The following is a 22,664-nucleotide window of genomic DNA, read 5'->3' as shown; positions in this document are numbered from 1 at the left end:
CATGAGGAATCTACTTGGGTCAGTTGAGCCTCGGTGTGTTCTTGGATGGACCTGTTCCCCGTACTCTGTTCTCAATTAAGAAGATATTTACTCACTTCTGGCTCCAGTGTATCCATTGTGCAGTAACCATTACACATGGGCAGGAGCCGAATGAGGTAGATGGAGCGTTCTCGGGGATGCCTGCTCTTCCTACTCCATGAAGTTCCTCCTTGCCTGCCTTCAAGATGCTGGGGTTGATAAACTGAGGACTTGAATGGTGCACAAGGAGCCCTGGCGGCTCATCTAATGCCCCCTTCCTAGGTGCCAAGGGGATCGGCCTCACTGAAGACGCCTGGCATCTCTGAAGAGGGGCCCCACCATCTGTCTCGGCACTAGCACAGAGATGACTTGCTGCGACAGGAAGAACAGTTGCAGAAGCTCTAGTCATGTTCTGTCAAAATACAAAGATTGCAGACTACTGAGCCCAGCCCAAGGGTATTTAAAGTTCCACTGTGGGCATCTCTTGAAAAGCATCCGTTCCATTACCTCGGATGCACATTATCCCATTGTCCTAAAGCACACAGTGTCTTCAAAGGGCCGAGAGGCCTGGTAGCACTACAACGATTGACTTGAGGAATGGAATCAGCACATTTTGAAAAAAATGAGTCTGAGATTGTTCTTATACCAGATGGAAGGGAATGGATTCTCGGGCCAAAAAGAAACCGACAAACTTGTTTGGTCCAAAAGCCTGCTGAGTCACATCAAAACCTGATGGCAGGAAAAAAGTCAAGCAATTGAGTTGGTGCCTATGCACATACATAACAAGAAGAGTCACTGACACCTGGTATTCCGAAATACTTATTTTGAAAAAAAAAAAAACGTTGAAATCGTCCAAGCCCAATACTAGATGGCAGGAGTATGCAGAGCATGTATATCTAAAACCAAACATGCTATGAAAATAATGCTTTGTGTCACCAGGAATAGCCCACTGTGTCTTTGGGCTTTGGAAGGTTGAGCTCACAAAGAGCACAGTTTCACTATTCGTATCAGGTGAAAGTCAAGCAAAAGCAGGGTCCCAGCCTTGGGCGGTAGCACAACCTGTCTATGTTCGACCTATGCAGGACAATGCAACCGCCAGGCAGGCACAACCCAGCCCTGATCCCACCATTCCTACACCATAACCACCTGATACCCACAGCACCTTTCTCTGACATGTACTGCCTGCTCTGACCAGGCGTGAAATATTTGTGGGTTTCTTTTGGGGGTTAGAAAGTACAAAGAAAGACCAAGAACTGCAGGGTCATTGCAGTTATTCATCATTCCAGGGAGAAAACTTGTAATGGCAGGACTCTGGTGTAGGAATGCCATCTGCAATCAGGAATTCTGGCCTTCCATTGTCTGCCCACATCTGCAGTACTCATAACGAGGTTGAAAAAGGAGAAAAGTACTTTTACGCGCTAAACCTCTCTGGAACCTCTAAACATTTGTGACTGGACGTTTTCTAGTAGGAGGATCTCATCAATGACTGAGAATCTTAGAAGGAGCTAAATACAGACCAAATCTGGTGTCCATAACTCGTCCTACTTAGCATGCTTCACTCTGGTGTATGTTCTGACTTTCTTGCAGACATGACAGTAAATTGTAGATGACTTATGATTACTTAAGAGTAATCTTTGCTGTAGTGGAGAGTTGCAGCAACCTTCATATGGGCAAAGACAGTCTGGTATTACTCCAGTACAGAAGGAATGTAGTTCATTTCAACAGGGTTGTGCTGATAATGGAATGTGGGGTTTTAGAAGAGATGTGACAATTATTTTTCAGAACTTTAGGAACGCATCTGTTGATTGGGCATAGGAAGGATATTCCACAGAATAAGTTTTCAGCCTGTGAAAGAAGGGCTGTATGTAATGAACTGTATACAGCTGGAAACTGTTGGCAATAAATTGGTTTTCCTTAGGATTATGAAAATATTAGCATAAAAAGTCAGTGAAGATAGGCATAAAGTTCAGTAAAAGTGCACCAACAGCCCTATGTGAAACTAAGTCTTGATTTTAAGTCTTTCACATATTGAAGATGCAACATGTCAAGTAAGAAAATAAAATGTAGAAGTCTAGTCTGGATGAGGTTGTGTGTGTCCTTGGTGGAGACTCCAAGGGCATGGGTGGTATCTTGTAAAGAGGGGTCAAGAAACTGAGCATCCTCTAGTTGATATGGGCGCTGAGAAAAACATGCAAGATGATCCTCAAACTTTAGTTGGATGAAGAGGGCTAGGATGTGTGTGTAGAGATAAGGTGAAACATTACTTTTATAAATATATGCATTTGGGTTCATTTAAGCGGTTACTCCCTTTGATACATGTAAACCAAATTTTAGCAGTATTTAATTTTGGTGAGGAAACATGTTAGACATACAACATCACAGAGAGGTGATGAGCGCATTAACTCCACTCACATGGACAATAAAATGCAAGTGGAGAGGAATAAGCCTCTGCCAATTACATATCTACTCAATGGACTGATTTTCCCACAAGGCTTCAACAACAGTCACTGGAAAAGCTGACCATATGTTAAGACAGCACTATGTAGTTCTATCACGCAACTAATGGCATTTTATAAGACACTGCCAACATCACTGAACGCTATCGAGAAGCTGAGGCAGAGTAGTGTCAGTTTTCTGCTTCCATTCAGTCCTAAAGATCAACGTTTTGGTGAAGGAGAGAATCATTCATAGCAAGTCATAAAAAAAAAAAACTTTGCATCCTGGAGAAGCTTGCAAAGGGTTAGCTGAAAGCTACAGCAATGAAACAGGTAGAGGAAAAAATGAAACTCTAGCCACTAGGGTAAATGCTAGTCCAGCAGTAATACAAATCCACTGCAGTATTTGTTTCCACAATGTTGGCGTGTTTCTCCAGGCCAAAAGGTGTTGGCTGGTATCCCATATAGTCACAGGCCTCAGTCTCTACTGCACAGACTACAGTTGAGCCAGAGACTTAAATATAGCATTGCCAATGGTAGGTAAATGTCAACAATAAGACATTTCTTTAATAATGCATTGGTCCCATCCAATTAGGGAAAATCAAATATCAAAAACTCTTGTCTCGTCACTTCTCTAAAAGGGCCTTAACACATTATAATTATACAAGATTTTAAATTTCTTAACCCAGTAGACCAGAATAATGCGGGTTCAGGAGTGGTTGATATTGTAGACATCCCTTTGAAACAAAGAAAGAGCAGATACAAAAAGCAGTGATATACTTTGAATGATGGCATGTACCCAAAATATCTGCTTCAAGCCCAAAATTGTTTTGTTTTAATTTTTAAGTTTGACAAGTCTTAAAAGAATGACATAAGTAGGGATTTGCATAACAAATGTTTCATCTGATGTCAGTAGTAGCAAGCCTTTCTTATTCCACTGACATAATTTAGCTAAAGACAGAATTGGGAGTTCAACATCTATCTTAAAAGCATCCTGCATCAGCCCGCCTTGCAATTCTAAAAAAATGTGTAAACAACTGCTAGTCTCTCGGTTACAAACAGGAGCATCTTCTCGTACCGACAAACCGTAAATCTGAGCTCATCAACAGCCTCCTCTCCAGAAAAGACCTTACAAGAATTAGATTGTCAAAGAAAAAGGTCGAATCCGTCATTCTAGCTAGGCTTATGTTCGGTCTAATAGACAATGTGTGGCTGTTACAGGGGAGGGCAATAACAATTCCAAGCACAACTACAGCTCTACTTTATAACGCTAGAGATAGATAGATAGATAGATAGATAGATAGATAGATAGATAGATAGATAGATAGATAGATAGATAGATAGATAGATAGATAGATAGATAGATAGATAGATAGATAGATAGATAGATAGATAGATAGGATAGATAGGATAGATAGGATAGATAGGATAGATAGGATAGATAGGATAGATAGATTCTGCATTTTAGCACGATAGTGTCTCGCTGTGCCACTAGGTTTCAAGCGTCTCGTTTATAGATGCAAAAATACAGAATATACTCCTAAGGAAGCCTTACATGTATGAGTTTTAGCAATATCACTCGTCTATAAAAGTGTTCTTCATCTATAGAGTATTTAAGTGCATTGGTACAAGGTGAGAAAAAGCTTTCAGTTAGGAGTGTCCTCTATTCCAAAAATACAAGTTTAAAAGTAGGTGCACCTGTTTTAGCTATTTTTCCGAAAGGATGGGCGCCGGTTTCACCATAAACTTCAATTTAATTGCAAGCTACCCAGCGCTGCTGAGACAGCTAATGTGCAATCAAGAATTTTAGGGATCTTCCTCCACCTGCAGGAAACTGCTTTTAAGAATACACTGAAATAACATCTTGTGTGGGCCCAGCTGGTAACAGGCCTGACATTTCTATTGGAACTACCACAGATTGTGGGCTTCGCTTGAACAACATTTTCAAGGGCTTGCATTTACAAACCTGGAGCAGATAGCGAAACAAAGGGATTTTAAAGACTAAATACATACTTTTTTTACTACAAAAGAAAAAAGCTTAATGAGCTTGGCGTGCTGAACTCGAAGTGTTTGGCGGCTCTCGCATATTAAAATCGCTGGAAAAGCCAGGGAATTTGCGGGGTCTGTGGAACGTAATCATGCCTGCATAAGAGGGGGGATGTTTCTCCTCGGCACAGGTACCACTTTTAGACTGATTCACTCTAGCATTCTAGAGGGGCAAACACAAAGTGCCCTGGAGAACTGCAGATTATCCCCAGACCGGCCCAAGTTGGCAAACTTGGAAGCATGTAGCTATCTCAGCGCAAAGCAGGCATGAGCCAACAGACCCAGTGTGGGCAGAACCCGCTTCTCATTTATACAGGCATACTCATGAATGTTGAGTGCATTCTACAAAGGATCTCAAGTTAAAATCAGGAAAACGTGACTGAAGAAAAGAAGCAGAGGTTTAACGGGTTAGGACAGTTTCCAGTTTAGGAAAAAAATGAAGTTTTACAAACATTTTATTCTTTTATATTTACACAGACTGGGGTGAGAAAGTCTCATGGCTTTTAATCTGATAGAGCTATACAGAAACCTTAAGCAAAGATCAACTAGATTAGGACTAAGTATATAAAACCTACTGAGCAGAAAGGCGCTTTTGTCATTAATTATGACCCTGAAGCCATTTATTTTTAGGTTATGCCTGCACAGCTCTTGCGCTTTGGCAAAATCTTTTGTATTAGAAAAAAAAAAAAATCTTAAAAGGGGTTATATTCCGCCCACATCCTTGCCATTACTTACGACCGACAGGCTTCCCCAGTCACTCTACTTTTCTTGTTTCTCATTGGTCAACAGCAGCTTCTGGCGTCATCTGGCTGCGCTTCCTCTCTTCCTTCCTTGGCTTTGGCTGTTCCATGCAGATTAGACCAAGTACCCTTTACGACTGGCGATCAGTGGCTGGCCACCACTGTCCGTCGACTACCCGCCCGCTTCTAAGGTACTATTTTTTCCCCATTTCACTCACGCACGCACTCCATTCGAGTGGATGTGTTTGTCTTAACACTGCTGCTTGTCACCTCCCCGCAGTTTGAAAAAAATATTTTTTTGGGGGGGTTATTCTGCAAAAACCGAATTGCGATATTGCGCGTTTAAACCACCAACAATTTTGCAGTGTGGACACTGTGCAGTCAGTTCGTCTGGAGGTCTCTGGTTAAAGAAAAGCCCACCTTCCACATGCAAAGGGCACCCAGAGTCTATTGCACTCCGGTGTCATTCACACAGTTCAAGTGGTGCGAAAATTTGTGTTGGATGGGTTTATTCAAAATGATGAGGCAGTTCTAAGGCGGCCACCGTAGAGCATGTGACTATGCCATATGTTGCTTTCATAACGTATTTAACTGTGAAGGAGCTTTCATCCTGCACACCAAAATTGATTAATACAAAGAACAGCATTGACACTGCATTGACAATACTAAGCTGCTTGAAATCGGCACTGCCAGCTCTAGTGACACTCCCTCGTCATGCAGCATCGCTGGGAGCAGATAAGTGACCATTTTATCTCTAACAGAAAGGAAATGTGGAGAGGTCCGTCTGCCACCAAAGGGCACCATTTTATCAAACACGAAACATCAGGACAGCACCTATTGTTCAGGAGGCACATCACAAGGCACTGATAGCACTGTAAATGTGCAACACAGTTGCTGCTGCAGCCCTAGCAATGTGGGAACACTGTCCCCAAGACTGGTGTGGTATTTCCCACGTGCACCTGGTTGTCCCAAAATTCCGCGATGCTCATGTGGCGCACCAGTATCAGAGGTGTAACAAAGGTCCCCGCAGCCCCCGCGCTGCAGGAGCCCCCCTCAGCACTTTGGGCGGGTGACAGGCCTTTTACTGGGTCCCTGGGTGGTTTGGGGTGAGGGGGGGGGGGGCAGGGCGGGCAATCGCTCCAGATACTTTGTAGGGGGGCATACTCTAGTTTTGTTACACCCTCAAACAGAAAATACTGCGCGCGCACACACACACACGCACACACACACACACACACACACACAGAACACAGGGTCGTCTCGTACCAGGTACAGGAGTTAATAAAAGCATGATGTTAATGCTAGTGGAGGTGCAATTACAGTGCCCGGTGCTAAAATCAGCATATCTCACTGTCATTGTTAGAGGCATTTCTAAATGCAACGTTATCTGATGCTGAATGTATGCAGCCTACCGCCACAAAGCCCCTTGACTCCTGAGCGGAATCACAATACAAGAGCCGTGAAAATGTCTAGAACTTTGTTACAGGATCTGTTTCCAGACCTCCGAGGAACTTTGAGGAGGCAGTGGCACGCCACATGGAGTCTTTTTTTTCACTCTCTAACCCGATTAAAAACACATACCGAAATCTCAGCTTTGCAAAATTTATATGAAAAAAGACACGTATAGTTCAGCGGGTTAATTACATTGCAGCATTGTATCAGTGGGTTAATTACATTGCAGCATTGTATGCAAACTACAGAAGCCAGGCTTGAAAAACTCCACTGCCCAGCGGTGGGGCCAGTCCAGATTTTCTTTTTCCAAGGTCAGTACTAAATAATTATCTTCATTGCAGTCCATTTATTTATTGCGTTTCGGTATCCCTTCAAGTAGTGCTGCATTTGTCAGATGCAATGTGTTTAAGAACAGTGTGTTCTTTTTCACCCACTCCCTGCCCTTCCCTTGCTCTCCAACGTGTGCTGTGCAGTATGAAAAAGAAAAGAAAAAAAAGAAATTGGCAAAGCAATAGATTTAACATAGGCGAAACCTACTGGCATTGTCAATGCTTGTTTTATTTTAATCTACTGTTCCAAGAAAATATTTACATAAAATTACGCAAAAGCGCAGCATAGGAAAACTGGAGCGGACAGCTAGCAAACTGCACCTGTTGTATCACAACAACTGAACATTACCGAGCAGTACAGAAAACCAAAGATACAAACTACAAAACAGTGAGCATGACGGGGGTGCAACAGAAAAGGTGGAGGTGGGGAGAGTGAAAAAAATAGGGGGAAAAGTCCTAGTGGGATTGGGACGAAAGGGAAAGCACCAAACAGGCCAGGTAATGGAAGCAATAGAGATGCGACATGTTGAAGGAAAGCTGTCCACTGGAGAAGTTGGAAAGTCTAAGTAATTACATGTTCACCCCATGGTAGGCTGAAAGCAAAAGGTAACAAGCATTTGCAATGCAACGGGTCTTGTTTCTGCTCGAGTTAGAGTTATTCGCATTTTAAACTCCTAATTGGACTTTTCTTGCCACAAACTGAAAAGTAAAACAGTTTCACATAAGTGAGCCCACAGCCACCATGAAGCGTGACAGAGCGACACAAAAGGAAACAGAAGTTCTCTTGCAGTGACAAGTATAGGCAAAAGTACAATTACCCATGTAACCGGCAAAAGTGCAATTACCCATGTAACCGGCAAAAGTGCAACTACCCATGTAACCGGCAAAAGTGCAACTACCCATTTAACTGGCAAAAGTGCAATTAGCCATGTAACAAGATTGATGTCATGAGAAGCGCTCGACTTCTGCCCAGTGAGATCGCACTGCCTTCGAAATAAAGAGTAAAAGTAGTTCAGAAACCATACAGAAATCATGGAGCCACGTATGTTTTCAGTAGTTCGCCGGTGCGTTCAAGGAGGACTAAACACCGGAAAAGGCATGACATATGCATGCCTTTCACTAATGAAATGAAGCAAATTGTAAAAGGCAAGCCCACAAACAAACCAAACTGATGGGCATGGTTAAAAGCCCATAGAGAGATTACACCAGGGACAGTGCGCTTTCACGCTCAACCCTAAAAGGTTGTTCGCAGAAATTTAGCAGTGAAAAGATACAAGTCTTTCAATCGAGAAGTCTGACACAGACTCTACGTTTCCAGGTATGGGATATATACAAGAAGAAGAAAACCCATGAAATAAAAATAAAAAAAACAAGCAAACAAAAGAGACTGACACGAAAATCACCAAATAAAAACAATGAGATTACCCAAAACCCATTTTAAGTATTAGGATTGCACACAAAAGGTGTTTTGACTTCAATAGCTAACTGTAAGTAGGTAAGACCTAAAGAAAGTGCAGCCAGATGGGTACATATACAGGATTCCAGAAACCACACTTATCCTGCCAATGTTTTATCGAGTATACTAAACCTCATTCGATGTAACTGGCCAATGAAATAAAACCGTTTAACTTATGCATGAAGACGAAAAAAAAAAAAAAAAAAAAAAAGAAGAAACACTCATTTACAGGAAAAGGTTTTCCGCTGGTGGGAAAAAAAGACTTACATCTTCCGTGTCTTTCACCCGTAAGATCTGTTCTCGCAGGTCTTGGAGATCATTAAACGTGGATTGTGCTGTGATTGAGTACACTAGTGCAAACCCCTGGCCATTCTTCATGTACAGATCTCTCATTGCAGTAAATTGCTCCTGGAAGATAAGATGAACAATGAGCAAAGAAAAAACTGCTTTAAATGAAGCACTTTGTTGGACCTTAAGATTTTAAAACAATTAATGGCTATACGTCACTGATCACGCTCCAAACCTAAAACAGAATGGTAACTACAAAACGTACTTACACATTTAGGAGTGAAATTTAAGTACTATGCGGTGTGTAGATAAAGGTCGATATTTTATATGGCCAACTGACTACAGAGCTTTTAACCCATTAAACGCTGTTAGATATAGGGGAGACTGGCTTTGGCTATCATCCTAGTCCTGCATTATTCCCCACATTCAAATCAACAAAGAGGGAAAGGCTGCACGAGAGGGAGCAAAACCTGGATGACGGTGAAGAGACAACAGAGGAGGGGCTGTGGTGAAGAAGAAACAGAGGGGAAAAAAGGTTAGAATGAAATGGGCCAAAAAAATAATAATAATAAGACTAGTGCCCCTGGTGAACTAGAGTGTTATAACCCAGGCGAGCTACCACTCAGAGCCATTCTAACTGTGCTCATGTCTTCAGGCCCGGAATTACTTATACGGGACCTAGAGGCACCAGACACTGACTTTTCAGCAGAGCTAGTAGGGACTGAGGAAAGCTGCTCTCCCAGTCCCCATTGGGACTTTGGCTCTGCATGGTCCAACTCCAAGCCTATCAACATATACAGGACTTCAAGAAGCCCTGCAGCACTTAGTACCTGCTCCAATAAGTTGATAAATATGTGCTAATTAGGGCCCATTATTTAACACAGAAAACAGAAGAAAAAAAATGCAGATGCTGACCCTCTATTCCCAGGTTCACGTTATTAACCATTCCGGAGCAACAGGCAGGTATGCCAGACGGAGATTACGTACCTCTGGTATACCCAGAACTAAATTTAAGGACCTTCTGATGAGGGCTAAGGGTGATGGTGACAGAGCAATAGTTGGGAAAGGAGATGCACATTACCTCAGCTCAGGTGCGCTAGCCACTAAATGTGTGTCACACACACTCACTTGCTTCCATGATTTAGGTTGGGCAACCTTGGACAACACCTGCCAGGATGAAATGATTCTAACTACATGCCAGTAAAGCAGTCTAACAAGGCACCATACTAGGCATTCTGCCTATAAGAAACCCAAAGAGCACCTCCACCAGGCTTTTCTAGAAGCCTGGTGTGCCAGGAGTACAAAGAGAGCTGATGGCACACGTGCCTATCATCCTAGCAGGGAATGAAACAGAAAGCGAGATGTTACTGCAGCACCATGTCCATGTAGCACCCTACAGTAAGGCAACATGCTTGCTCTGGTATAACCCCCCATGTGCACTGAAAAGTTTTGGCAAGTTCCTACCAAGCCTAGTGAAAAATTGAGACACTCGACATATATCTGAGTGTTATTTACCCACATGAGGAAACCAGGCCAAGAAAACATGGAACCAAGAAACATTATTGATAGACTACACTAAATTCAGACAGAGGTTGTTTTCACAAGAAGTGAAGAACACGTTACTAACCTTCGGTAACGCTTCTTCTGGTGGATTGGAAGTATTCAAAAGGTGACGAATCCACAGGTAGATGTATCCGTCAGAAAATATTAGTTTAAAAACGACTGAAATGTTAGCACCTGTAACTGTTGACAATCAGTGCTGAAACTTGGAAAGTAATTCTACTTAGCTTCCAGGTACCATACTACAACTGTCTTCCTACATACCAACTCCAGTCACCTTGATGAGCTTATCTGTACACATTTTTATCGTTTTGTAAATGGAAGAGTTTCAACGTTCTAACCTAAAGTATATTTTAAACATTTTATCTGTGCAAATATCATATGAACACCTATGAGTGACATTTGCATACTCATAAGCCTTTTTTTTTTAAATTAACTGAACCTTTGTTTCCTTTCGCCACTGCATTTTGTAACTTAACGGTCTAATTGATGTTTCGGGGTGTCATTTAAAGTGATCAGATGCTTTTCCCCCACTACACAAAACTAAATAAAAACAAATAACACATATTTATAGATGCAATGAACCTTCAGAATGCAAGTACATCAGAATTCCACAGCACAAAAATGACGTTTACTACCCACAGCCTTCATCAAGAGAAAAGTTATTATTTCATAATTCTACAACTAGGCACAGTAAAATATACAACTGAGCACCGACACAGGTAGACTACTGCCACAGCAGACGTACTTAAGTGCCACAAAAACATAATTTCATTTTCTCCGTCAAAGTTTTTGCTCATTTTTTCCATTCCAGTAAGTACTATTGGGCTGCAATTTAACACATTGCGAATCAGCAAAAGTTACTTTTTTGAATTCGCTGCAAAAAGCTGCCTTGGTCTTGAAGGATGGAGCGGGCAACAGTGAAGCTGATGCAAGTTCTAGGTCATATGGCATATAGGAAACTTTTAGTTTAGTAAGTCAAAGTTATGAAATTCCAGCACAATTGGCCAATCACAAGTTTTCACTGGGTTCTGCAATTATTCTTTTTCGACAATGAGAACATGTATCCAACAAAAAAAAAAGTGAGAACTTACTGTGCCTGCTGTATCAAGAATTTCCAGCATGCATTGTTGGCCGTCTACTTCAACTTGCTGCAAAAAAATAATCACAATCTTAAGGTATGGCAATTTTGCATTATTCTTCCACATTAGCACACAATCAAAAATGTCACTCACCTTTGCAAGTAGTTCTAAATATAAACCGCCTCTTCCTTAACATGTGATGAAAGGAAGATATTAGGCTGCATATAGGACAATAGCTTAGCTTGAATCTTACATCTCATTAACTCCATCAAAACCAAATGCTGCCCAGTTAAATTTTATGACGTTGACACCAAAGATAATGAGAACACAATATAGAGAGTAAATAAAAAAATCTCATGATTTCCAGCTAAGCAACAAAGGTGCCCCATTATTAATGAACGTAACTGAAAAATGCCCACGCCCAAACTTTGATTCACTAAGAGCCTTATAGTCCCTAAGTTGTACACTCTGAACAGCTAAGCATTTAGACATACCCTGGCCACCTGTTTTAATTACTGTGCTAGATAATATGACATCAACTTTATTAGTAAATGTATCTACAACGGATGGTGCTCTCGGGGAAGGGTGTAGTTTGTTTGCCCAGGCATAGGGTGAAAAACCAGGGGAGAGCAAGCACAGGCAAAGCCAACATGTCTCCCTTTTGCAATACCTATTGTGTATGTCAGTGGTTCCCAACCTGTTTTTTGGGGACCCCTGGCTGTCCGTGAAGCCGCTTCAGGGGGTAAGCCGCTTCAGGGGGTCCGCGACTGCTTAGAAAATTAAATGTTATTGACAGATTAAGTCTCCAGTTTCTGTAATGACTCAATGGGGTTCCCCGGATTCCGATAATGATTCAGTGAGGGTCCCCAGATTCCAGTAACAACAAAATTGGGGGTGTTGGACTTTTTTCCTTATGCAGGGTAATCCCCAGTCTTTTTGCCTCCTACCTCCTATTTTTCTGACCTGTTGCTGTTGGCTCTAGGACTCTCAGCACTATCACTGCTGACCAGTGCTAAAGTGCAGGTGCTCTCCAATCTAAAGTTGGTATGATTGGCTTATACCTAATTGGCATATTTAATTCACATATAAGTCACTTGTACAGTGGTATCTCTATACCTAGGGCCTGTAAATTAAATGCTAATAGTGGGCCTGCAGCGCTGATTGTGCCACCCACTGAAGTAGACTTTCAAACCTGTCTCAGGCCTGTATGCGCAGTTTTCTGCCACGGGGCACTAGCATCTAAATTTACTTGCCAGGCCTAGAACTCCCCTTTTACTACATGTAAGTCACCCCTAAGGAACGCCCTAGCTAGCCCTAAGGGCAGGGTACCATGTATGTGGAAGGCAGGACATGTGCCAGGTAGTGTGGCCTGTCCTGGTAGTGACAAACAGCCTAACTTGGTGTCTCACTGCTGTGAGTGCTGCCTTCTCATAGGATTGCATTAGAAATGCCCTGCCTTATTTGTAAGGGGTATTGTCTGATTTATGAGGTGTAGCGTAGGCGTGTTTGGTATGGTTGCGATGGTGATAATAAATGCTGCACACTGGTGTAGGTGTATTTTTTTATTACTATGAAAGAAGTGCCACTTCTAGAAACTTTCTCTGTGCTTATGACTGGTGTTTTGCAGCTTGACTCCAATCCACGTCTGGGCAGAGTGACAGTTGGGGATTTGTGCATACTTTTCTGACAGCCTGTGCACAGGGAGGGTGGAGGTGTCACAGAGGTGCATCTACATACTGAATAGTCTTCGTGGGCTGAAAGAAGGGAGAGGCAGGGCACACCTGCATTTGTAAAGGCTGTGCCATGGCCTCACACAATAGGGTTGTTTACCCCCCACTGATGTTTGGAGCCTGTACTGAAGGAGAGGGGGGGCACTCCCAGAATCAGTTGTAACTGGCTGGAACCTCCTCTCCCTTCCATTGTAAAACACATTTAAGGACTGAGTATAAGTACACGGAAAGTTTCCCACAATTTGGAGACTCTTTGAAACATCTGGGAACTGGACACAAAGGCTGGAAGGACTCACCAGGCACCGCCATGGACTGCTTCAGCTGTGCTGACCTGTGACCTGCTGATTCACTGTGAAGGACTTGTCACTTGCTGCATCTTCTTTGTGCTGGTCTGGTGCTGGGCCCCGCCACCTGTGGGCCTTTTTCCAGGACATTGTCCCCCAGGGGCGGGGTGCAGTGGCCCCCGACTCCTTCATCCATTGTTAGCACGAGGAAGGCTGCTGGTGTCCTGCCTCTGACCCTCAAGCACCTGGAGAGCGCTCGTTATTTGCCCTGTATAGATGCCTGGGAAGCGCTCTGGTGAGGTAAGAGTCCAGCGACTGGAGAGCGCTGCTGCCATTTTCCATCATCACCGCAACCAGAGTACGAAGAGGACAACGAGCGCGTTGATACGTGCCGCCCAGCGTTCCCCGGGTGCTCAGGAGAGCTCCGCGTCCCGAGTGCACTGGGATTGGTGCCCCTGGGGCTCAGGAGAGCTTGTTGGTTGTGTTCCCGGGGCACCAGAAGGATCCAGGACCTCACCGCCACAGCTCGGGATTGTTGACTAACTATGCCGGAGGCAGGAAGGAAAGGACGACGCCTCTCCTTAACATGCCGAGCCCAGAAGGGCTCTTTGGAGGATTGCGGGCAGGGCGGCAGCCTCACTGAAGGCTCGCCCGCGCCGCATGTTCCTTGTTGGCCCCTTGTGGGCCGGTGAAAGAGCCTCCCCCTATGCTATTTCTGAGGACTTTGGCCCCCTAATGAGGGCCGGTTGAGGCTTGGGGGAGCCTCCAGTAATCACAGGCCCTTGGAGGGGCCTGTCAATAGCACAGAGGAGTTGCGTGCCTCCCTCCTCTGCCTCAGAGTAGCAGAGGCCCCTATTTGGGGCTGAGGAGCGCCGGTGGCCCCCACGGTTTCGTTTAACAGACACTGGAAGTGCCTTCCTCATCAAACCAGGTACTCTTTCCAAAGGACAATATATATATATCTTAGGTTCCTTCTACAGACTTTGTTGATGCATGTATTGCCTACTTGTTTTTGATGCCTTTATATATGTATGTAAATGTTCCTATGATGGGCATACCATACTAATATGTGTCTATGACTTGCCATATGCTTTATATTGTTCCTACTAATTGGTGTTTATGATTATCTTATGAAAAGTGCTTTGGTAAAATAACGTGTTTCCTGACTACTGCTTATGTTGCAGAATACTGAGTAACCTGTGTGTTCTATGTGACTACAGCTAGTTTGCAGAGTAACGAATGTGTAACGTTCTGACAACTGCTAAGGTAGCAGGATACTACTGATATATAATGTTTGGTCTAATAATTGTGTTGTGTACAATACAGTATATTTTCATATAACTTGGTGTTGCGTTTCCTTTGTGGTAGGGATATTGCGTCACGTATGTTGTGCAAACGCTTCACACATTGCCTCTAGGATACGCCTGACTGCTCGTGCCAAGCTACCAAGGGGGTGAGCAGGGGTTATCTTGGACGTGTAACTCCCTTGCCCTGACTAGAGTGGGTGGGTTCTGCCTGGCTGAGGTGCATACCCTAGCCAACCAGAAACTCCATTTCTAACAGGGGAGGTCCACAGAGGTCAAAAGGTTGGAAACCACTGGTCTATGACAATGTTTTTTCAGCATGGCTGAAGTAAAAGGATGTGATAAAATATGGTCAATGTTGGCTGGGCCCTGTTTTTTTTTTTTTTTTTTTTTTTTTAAATATATGTATACTTTTAACCATGTTGCAGAGCAGAAGCACAGCTGCAGAACATAGCTAAAAACACAACAGTGGTGAGAGCTATGTGGTTTGCCAATGAGAATTTTATTTTTGTAAAGGGAGGCGTGCGGGTGGGACGGAGCAAGCAACATCGGGTGGAAGGAGGCAAGCAGCAACGAGGCAGAGCACCACAGCTAATAAAAATATGATTTGTCATGGCCATCGTAGACTGCGTCATAATACATTTTTTCATATTTCACTCAAAACAAACTTTTTTTTTTTTTTTAAAGATGTAGTAGGCAAAAGTCAAAGTGCATGGCAGCCAAAGACAGCCTATATTACATACATTAATACCTGCAGAGCAATCAGGCAAATAACATGTACCAAGGGCTCAATGAAAAACAAACAGGAAAATTATTATATAAAATGACCAATGCAAGTGTATTTGCAAGATAGTGCAGTCTCATGGCCTGGAACAAAGCAGCTTTTTTTGTTTACCTGACACCTTATCACATTTAAGAGGGTTCCTTGAAAAACACATCTGTACAAAACGGGAGATATTTACGGCTGAGAATAAGATGAGAAAAGGGAAGTCAAGCAAGAAATGAGGCAAGCAACAATGTGTGAGAGGCTCAGGGAAAGCATAAACATGCAAGCACCAACACAGGGATGGGGAGGAAGTATCAGCAATTGTCAAGTAAGAAGGGGGAGGAAAAAAAAAGTATCTAAATCACAGCTTGAGCAGCGGGATAACACTATTCAAGTATCAATCTGTACTTTGTCCATGCTCCACAGAAAGGAGAACCAAACAGACAAAGTGAAACTGGCATGTGCTGACCAATCACGAGCCATCAAATAAGTGACAATAAAGCTAAGAAATGGTAAGCAATGAGTGGGCTCTAAGCCCCCTTTATTTTAACAAAGGTTTTGCAAGCAACAGAGCATGTACTGTTTCATGGAAGACCTAAAAAAGATGTGTAAAAAACCACTACTGCTCAAATTCTGAAAACAATGGAGAAAACCAGAGCCTGCACTTGCAAGCATAAACACTATCAAACCGTAGTGACCATCAGACTCAAAGTCCAGCAATAGTATCAGAAAATATGCCTATCTATCACAAAATTCTATAGCTCTTATTTTGACCATAGTTAGGCATTTACCAGCGGCAAAGATTTGGTAGATCAGCCCCTCTAAGAGCATAATTGTTGGTGTGTAATAATGCAGTTAAAAAAAAAAAAAATGCAGTGCTTTATCGTATGATTACATCTCTTGAGAAATGATAGGTTAAGAACTCTTATTACACATCAATTCACCATGACCTTCTGCATGCAAAACAAAACACTGAGGAAATAGCTCATCAAAAAGCACTAGCTAGACAAGCATGGCAAACCAATAGGTCTTGTCCATAGGAGCTTCTGGCATTACCAACGATTAGCCACTCAGTCAGCGGGGCAGCAAGGCTAAAAATATATTTTTTAAAGCGCCATGATGCGGCCCAAGCTAATGCATATGTTTAATATGTTTAATTAAAAAAAGAACAGGGAGGGGACTGGGGTACAATGCAACATGGGGGAGGGAAGAAGAGGATGATGCATGAGTGGGGAGAAGACATGCAAGAGACCATAGGAAATCACATCGACAACACAGCAAGGACAGAAGTCCGGGTATGTGTTACAAATATTAGAGTTTGATGGCCTGATTATTCCTAGTCTTGAGTTACATGTGCTGATAAAATCAATCAAAAGTGAATACATGCGATTAATACAATGCACATTTGGTTGAAATTGTGTTCTGCAACATAAGTATATAATGCTTGAATATATCCACAAGATTTAATATAATTGCTGAGTGTCTGCTTTACATAATTTTCTACAAGAGTTTCTAGAAGGTTGATAACTACAGATCTAATTTATTATTGTTCATACACACACACACACACACAGACTTACAGAATAGCAATAAGTGAAAGGGCCTCACTTCACTCTGTTAACTGAGACTTTCAAGCACAGCAACCTCTAGACAGACTGTGCAGAATCATATTACAAATTGTAATTGAAGGCTACTGTGGAGGCACTTGGCCTTCACCTCCTGGATTGCTGAACTTATCAGCGCAGCTGGCTTTGCACAGCAAGAAAATAATGCCTTACTATTATAGCAAACACGTACTATTGTTGAACAAGTATGTAGGTGTGAAACATCTTTGAAACTCGAAATAGGTTTTTATTTTCTGCTGTGGAAAAATTAGCTTAGCATCTAGAAGTAGTAGTAGAATTGGTGTAGAATTGATGTAAACAGAAAATGGAAATTATATTGGAGTTTGTTCTCTTGTTCACACTGTTGTTAAACACAGCAGTCATTCTATTGGTATCACTGCTGTTAGAATTTATATTGTGTGCACTTGACTAGGGTTTTGATTATAAAAACAAAATATTTTAAATGTATCCGCTGTGTTCTTGAGTGTGCTTCTCCTTAATGAAAGAGGGTTTGGGTTACACTCAGTATCCCTTCAAAGTTATATGAGATGATTCGCTAAGTGAAACACATCTCTCTAATATCGCTCAGTGGGTTGTGGGGTAGTTGCAGTACAACTTTTCTTCTGATCAGGTTGGTACACTGACCGAGTCCTTGTTTTAAGGCAGAGTCGACAGATACAAATTTGTAGAAAAAAAGAAAAGAGTATTGGCAAATGTAAGGTGGGCTGGGCAGCAAGTTGACAATGAAAGTTGGGTCGGAAAGGCTGAGAAAGCAAGCTGACAAAATGATGGGAAGGAGGGTTTGGGACAACTAAAAATGGAGAGTGGGCAGGAGGGGATCTGGCAGCAAGCTGACAATGGAAGGTGAGCAGAAAGGACTGGAGAAGAAAGTTGACTATGGAGGCCGGAAAGAAGAAGCTGGGACAGCAAGCTGACAGAGGGGCAATCAGGCTGGGAAGGCAGCCTGACAATGGAGGGAGGTCAGTCAGGGATGGGGAAGTAAGCTGACAGAGGGAGGGGATGGGGAGTACCTCATATTATATGCAAGAGGGGATTGGGAAGAGAACAAACAACCGTGGGTAGGCTGGAGTGGTGGGGAAGCACATGGACAATGGAGGGCAGACAGGTGGGGACAGGGAAGCACAAGGATAACAGATGATGGAGAAGTTCAAGGATAATGCAGGGAGGGGATGGGGAAGCACACAGACAATGGCAGGGGGAGAAGATGGAAACCCACAGACAACAAAGGGAGGACGGGAGGGGCTGGGAAACAAATTGATAATTGAGTGTGGGGTGGGGGTGATCACCAGGGGATGGGAAACACACTGACAATGGAGGGTGGGTTGGAGTGGCTAGAAAATACATAGAGGATGGGCAGTGCTGGGAAGCAAAAGGGGAATGGGGAGGTACAGAAGCACTAACAGAACAGGAAGATGGGTGCGGAAGAAGCAAGAATAGCAACTGAGGGAGATAAATTGGAACAATGAACTGAGGTGAGTCTCCGAGAGAAAGCTGGAACAAATGCACATTCTTAGACACTGCTTACACAAAGAATATCACCACAAGTAAGGAGGCCACGCTCCAGGTAAACGACAAACACAAGAGAAAGGAAAGCCTATGGAAGCAGATGAATTGGATGCAAGCAAATGAATGACAATGTAGCCAACCAAAGGTCAGCAATGGGCACGCTCCATGCCCACTGAAAGCTAATATTTCTCACAACTGACAGTGAATGCGCAGTCTTACATGAGACCTAAAAAATGTGATAGTCTGCTGATGTTCAGAAACTAGTAATATAGGTGCAAGCTAGAAAAAAGAATAACGTTACTTAACCAGCTAAGAGAATGCAAGTTATTAAAAAAGGGATATAATAAAGTGGGTTGTTTGAGAAGATGTGCAACCTTTAAAATTAAAAAAGTTCACAACCTTGCAGTTACTGAGAACCAAGTACACAGTTGTAGAGCTAGACTCTATAAGGGTAATAAGGCAGAGCAGTGCAAGATCTCCTCAAGGGAGGTGGTGTGGGCAAGTACTCCGGTCTGCAGGCATGCAACAAACAACAAATGAGGATTATGTTACTTACCCTATAAGCATCTGTTCATGGCACATAGAGCTGTAGATTCACATGCTCTGCATACTCCTGCCATCTAGGGTTGGGTCTGGAGTGGTGTAAGTTGTTTTTCTTCAAAGAAGTCCTTAGAGTCACAGGATCAAGTGACGACTCCTCTCTGTGATATTGCCCATAAGGCGTTTGTGAATCTACAGCACTACAGGCCACAAACAGATGCTTACAGGGTAAGTAACATCCGTTTGATGGCATGTGTGGTTGTGATACACATGCTCTGCGTGGACTGTAAAGCAGTCCTTCCATAAAAGTGGTGGCTACCCCATGAGAGTTGCAATTGACAGGAAAAGTGTTCAGAGCATAGCTCAACCTATATTAGGTTGTTGGTGTGCTAACACATCCACACAGTAGTGTTGTGTGAATATGTGTGGTGTAGACCATGTAGCTGCCTTGCAAATCTCAGCTACAGGGATGTTTCCAAGAAAGGCCATAGAAGTACCTTTTTGCCTAGTAGACTGTGCTCTAGGTGTAACAAGTAACGGTCTCTTAGCTATAGCAGAACACGCTTGTACACTTTAACTATCCCTCTCGCTATGCCAGTTTTGATACTGGACTGCTTTTATAAGGGAGTGAAAAATCTACAAAGACCTTTAGTTTTACTAAGCTCTTTGGTTCTGGCAGTGTAAAACAGGAGAGCTCTTTTAACATCTAGTGTGTGGAGAATTTTCTGTAACAGAGTAAGGCTGCGGAAAGAAGACCGGTTGTTTAATGGACTGGTTTATGTGAAACTGAGAAACCACTTTAGGTAGTAGGAACTTAAGGTTAGTGCTAAAGACTATTTTATCCCTATGAATCTGGAAGAAAGGTTAGTGGCTGGAGCTCATAGATAAACCTGAGTGATGGCAACTAAGAAAGCTACCGTCCAAGAAGGTATTGAAGTAGACATGAATGGAGTGGTTCAAAAGGACCTATGAGTCTGGTAAGGACAATGGGTAAGTTCCACAATGGTGGAGAAGGAACCCTAGGTGGGAAGACCCATTTATGGTCTTCCATGAAAGCCTTGATGACTGGGATTTTTAACAAGGAAATATACTGCTTGTTTTGTAGATATGCATATATAGCTGCAAGTTGTAGATGAATGGAAGTGTAGGCTAGATTTGGTTTATGTAAATCAAGCAAATACAATTTCATAGGGTCAATAAGTATGGGTTGACTGTAGCAAACCAAACATTTCCATTGTGCAGCATAACAAGCTCTAGTTGTGGCTCTCTGTGCTGCTCTGAAAATGTCCATACATTCCACACACAAACAAAAGTAACCAAACTCTATAACTAAAGGACCCATATTGCAAGGTTGAGTGACTTGGATCTTGATGTCTGATTTGTCCTTGATTTTGAGTGAGAAGGTCCTGCCTATTGGGAGCGTCTCGTGGGTAACTACTGAAAGGTCCTGAAGTGTGGCTGCCGCAGCAAAGGCAGTACTCACAGGTTGAGCTGAGGTGATCTCTTGGCTTTAGATATGCAACTAAACGTCGGAATCCAAAGTATCTTGGAAAGAAAGGGCCTCTTCCTCCTGCACAGGTTCCTTTTGTGGGTGCTCCTCATGAAAAGATGTCCAGGGTGTCGTCCGGAGTCTTGTGGGCTGTTTGCATCAGACGTGCTCTTTGGTCCTGAAGGGTCATCTTTGATCAAAAGGATTTGCAGGCGTCGCAGTCAGCCTCTCAATAGAGAGGGAGGCAGAGGCTGCACAAGAGATGCTGGTCGGTGTGCGGGAACTGTGCAGCACCAAGGGCACAAGTGGAATGGAGTCTGTTCCATCAGGTTATCATGGCAATCGGTACCGTGTGGAAGGTACGCCCAGATGGATATTGGCACTCCAAATGGCAGGCGGTGTCCAACCTGACAAACCAAGGAGAGCGCTAGGATGGAAGAAGCACAAATCGATAACAGTACTGTCAAATAAGGGTAAGATGAGAGAGCATTCGAAACCGAACAAGTCAAAAGACAGAGCGGAAACAAGGCCAAACCCTACAGCGTAGTGAAAACAATCAAAAAATTGAGCTGATGCCCAAGATTAGTCACCACTCAATCCGTGACTTAAAACACTGAGAAGAAAAAACAACCTGCACCACTCTAAACCCAACACTAGATAGCAGAAGTAGGCACAACACGTGCATCTAGAGCCACACATGGCACTGAACATCATTTACTTATAAAAGAGAACAATATTACACACACAGCTTATCAGTATGCATTTGCAAATATATACATGATGGGAGGTGGAAATACCTATGGTGACCCCCCTACAACCAGTTCACGCTGGGCCTGGGCGAAATTTCAATTACGCTGGAGGAACACATGTAACACATTTCCGGTTAAGTTCGACAGAATAATTAAGAGTAAATTGGGGGAAAATAATCCTACATTAAAAGTACATTTAAGGAGTGCAAGAGGCTGCTTGTGCTCGCTATTTGTGTTCTGTTGCATTTAGCACTAACAAAATAGTGGCAAGTGCTAGGAGTACGTTGGAAGAAATCCTATCCCAAATGCACATTTAGCGCCTGCTCCCGCTCGCTATTCATGTTCTACTGCATTTAGCTCTAAATACAGAATTACTTCTCTTGTGCAATTCCATGTAATCTTGCAGAATTTTGGGGCAATTTTGCAGGATTATGCTACACGGATTTACACACATTATGCCCACTCCTAGTTCGCAAGCGCTTAAATCAATAAATACAATATCCTGGCTACTGGCTTTAAAAGTGTGTCATCATATTGATCAAAGCAGAAATATGCCACACCAAATATATTAAACACAACTAAAATCACTAAGGAAGGGGCTATCTTACCATGACATTCATTAGGACGTGTAGTGGCTCCCTTAACTCTGATGGTCAATAAAGTGATTTAATCTTAACTTGTCACTGTCCAAACATTTCAAGATCTTTTGACAAGCCGTGTGCTTGAGAGTTTTTTACTCTTATCCATGCTGCAAGTTCAGCCTTAGGACCCACCAGGGGTCTCCTCACTCAAGGGCCTTTGAGTTGAAAGCTCAGGCTCTGGTTGCGCTATAAAGATTAAATGTCTCCCCAGGTCACTGTTCAATGCACGTTGGAGACATCAGGGAAGTAGTCATTACTGCTCAATATGACGCGCCTCTGGGATTTGGGAGAGGAGGGGGATCACTGGTTCAAGTGAGCCCCTAGCACTTAGGACTGGTGTCATATTGCCCCTGCCCATGTGGGCATAGCACACTAAATGTCCAAATGTTTTGGCCTTAGTGCATTCTGCTGTGCCCTTTTGCCTTAGGGTGGTTCATTTTGCAGCCTGGCACTATCATAGAAAAACACTTTTGTTTTCTCTTTCTTTTTGTGCTGTAGGTTTGGGCTGCTTCCTTTTGTCACAGGTGGCTATGTCCTCTTTGGGGCATCCAGGATAAATGCCCAAGCCAGACTATCGCGCACCATGCCTACCACGCACCTCTTTGGTGGCACGGGAGCTGGCCT

The 22,664-nt window shown here is 43.1% G+C and overlaps 1 protein-coding gene across 2 annotated transcripts in view; it reads right to left on the bottom strand.

Annotated features, from left to right (window-relative positions):
• Positions 1–22,664, bottom strand: part of RAP1A (RAP1A, member of RAS oncogene family) — a 279,386-nt gene that overhangs the window by 62,301 nt on the left and 194,421 nt on the right. For both annotated transcript variants that reach the window (XM_069238655.1, XM_069238656.1), the window contains exons 4-5: positions 11,419–11,475; positions 8,744–8,884 (exon numbers count right to left, since the gene is read on the bottom strand). In XM_069238655.1, the coding sequence (XP_069094756.1) occupies positions 8,744–8,884; positions 11,419–11,475 (198 nt within the window). The remainder of the gene's footprint in view (positions 1–8,743; positions 8,885–11,418; positions 11,476–22,664) is intronic.

Source organism: Pleurodeles waltl, chromosome 6 (assembly GCF_031143425.1).
Source record: "Pleurodeles waltl isolate 20211129_DDA chromosome 6, aPleWal1.hap1.20221129, whole genome shotgun sequence".
Taxonomy (NCBI): Eukaryota; Metazoa; Chordata; class Amphibia; order Caudata; family Salamandridae; genus Pleurodeles; species Pleurodeles waltl.
This window is presented reverse-complemented; position numbering and strand designations above follow the sequence as displayed.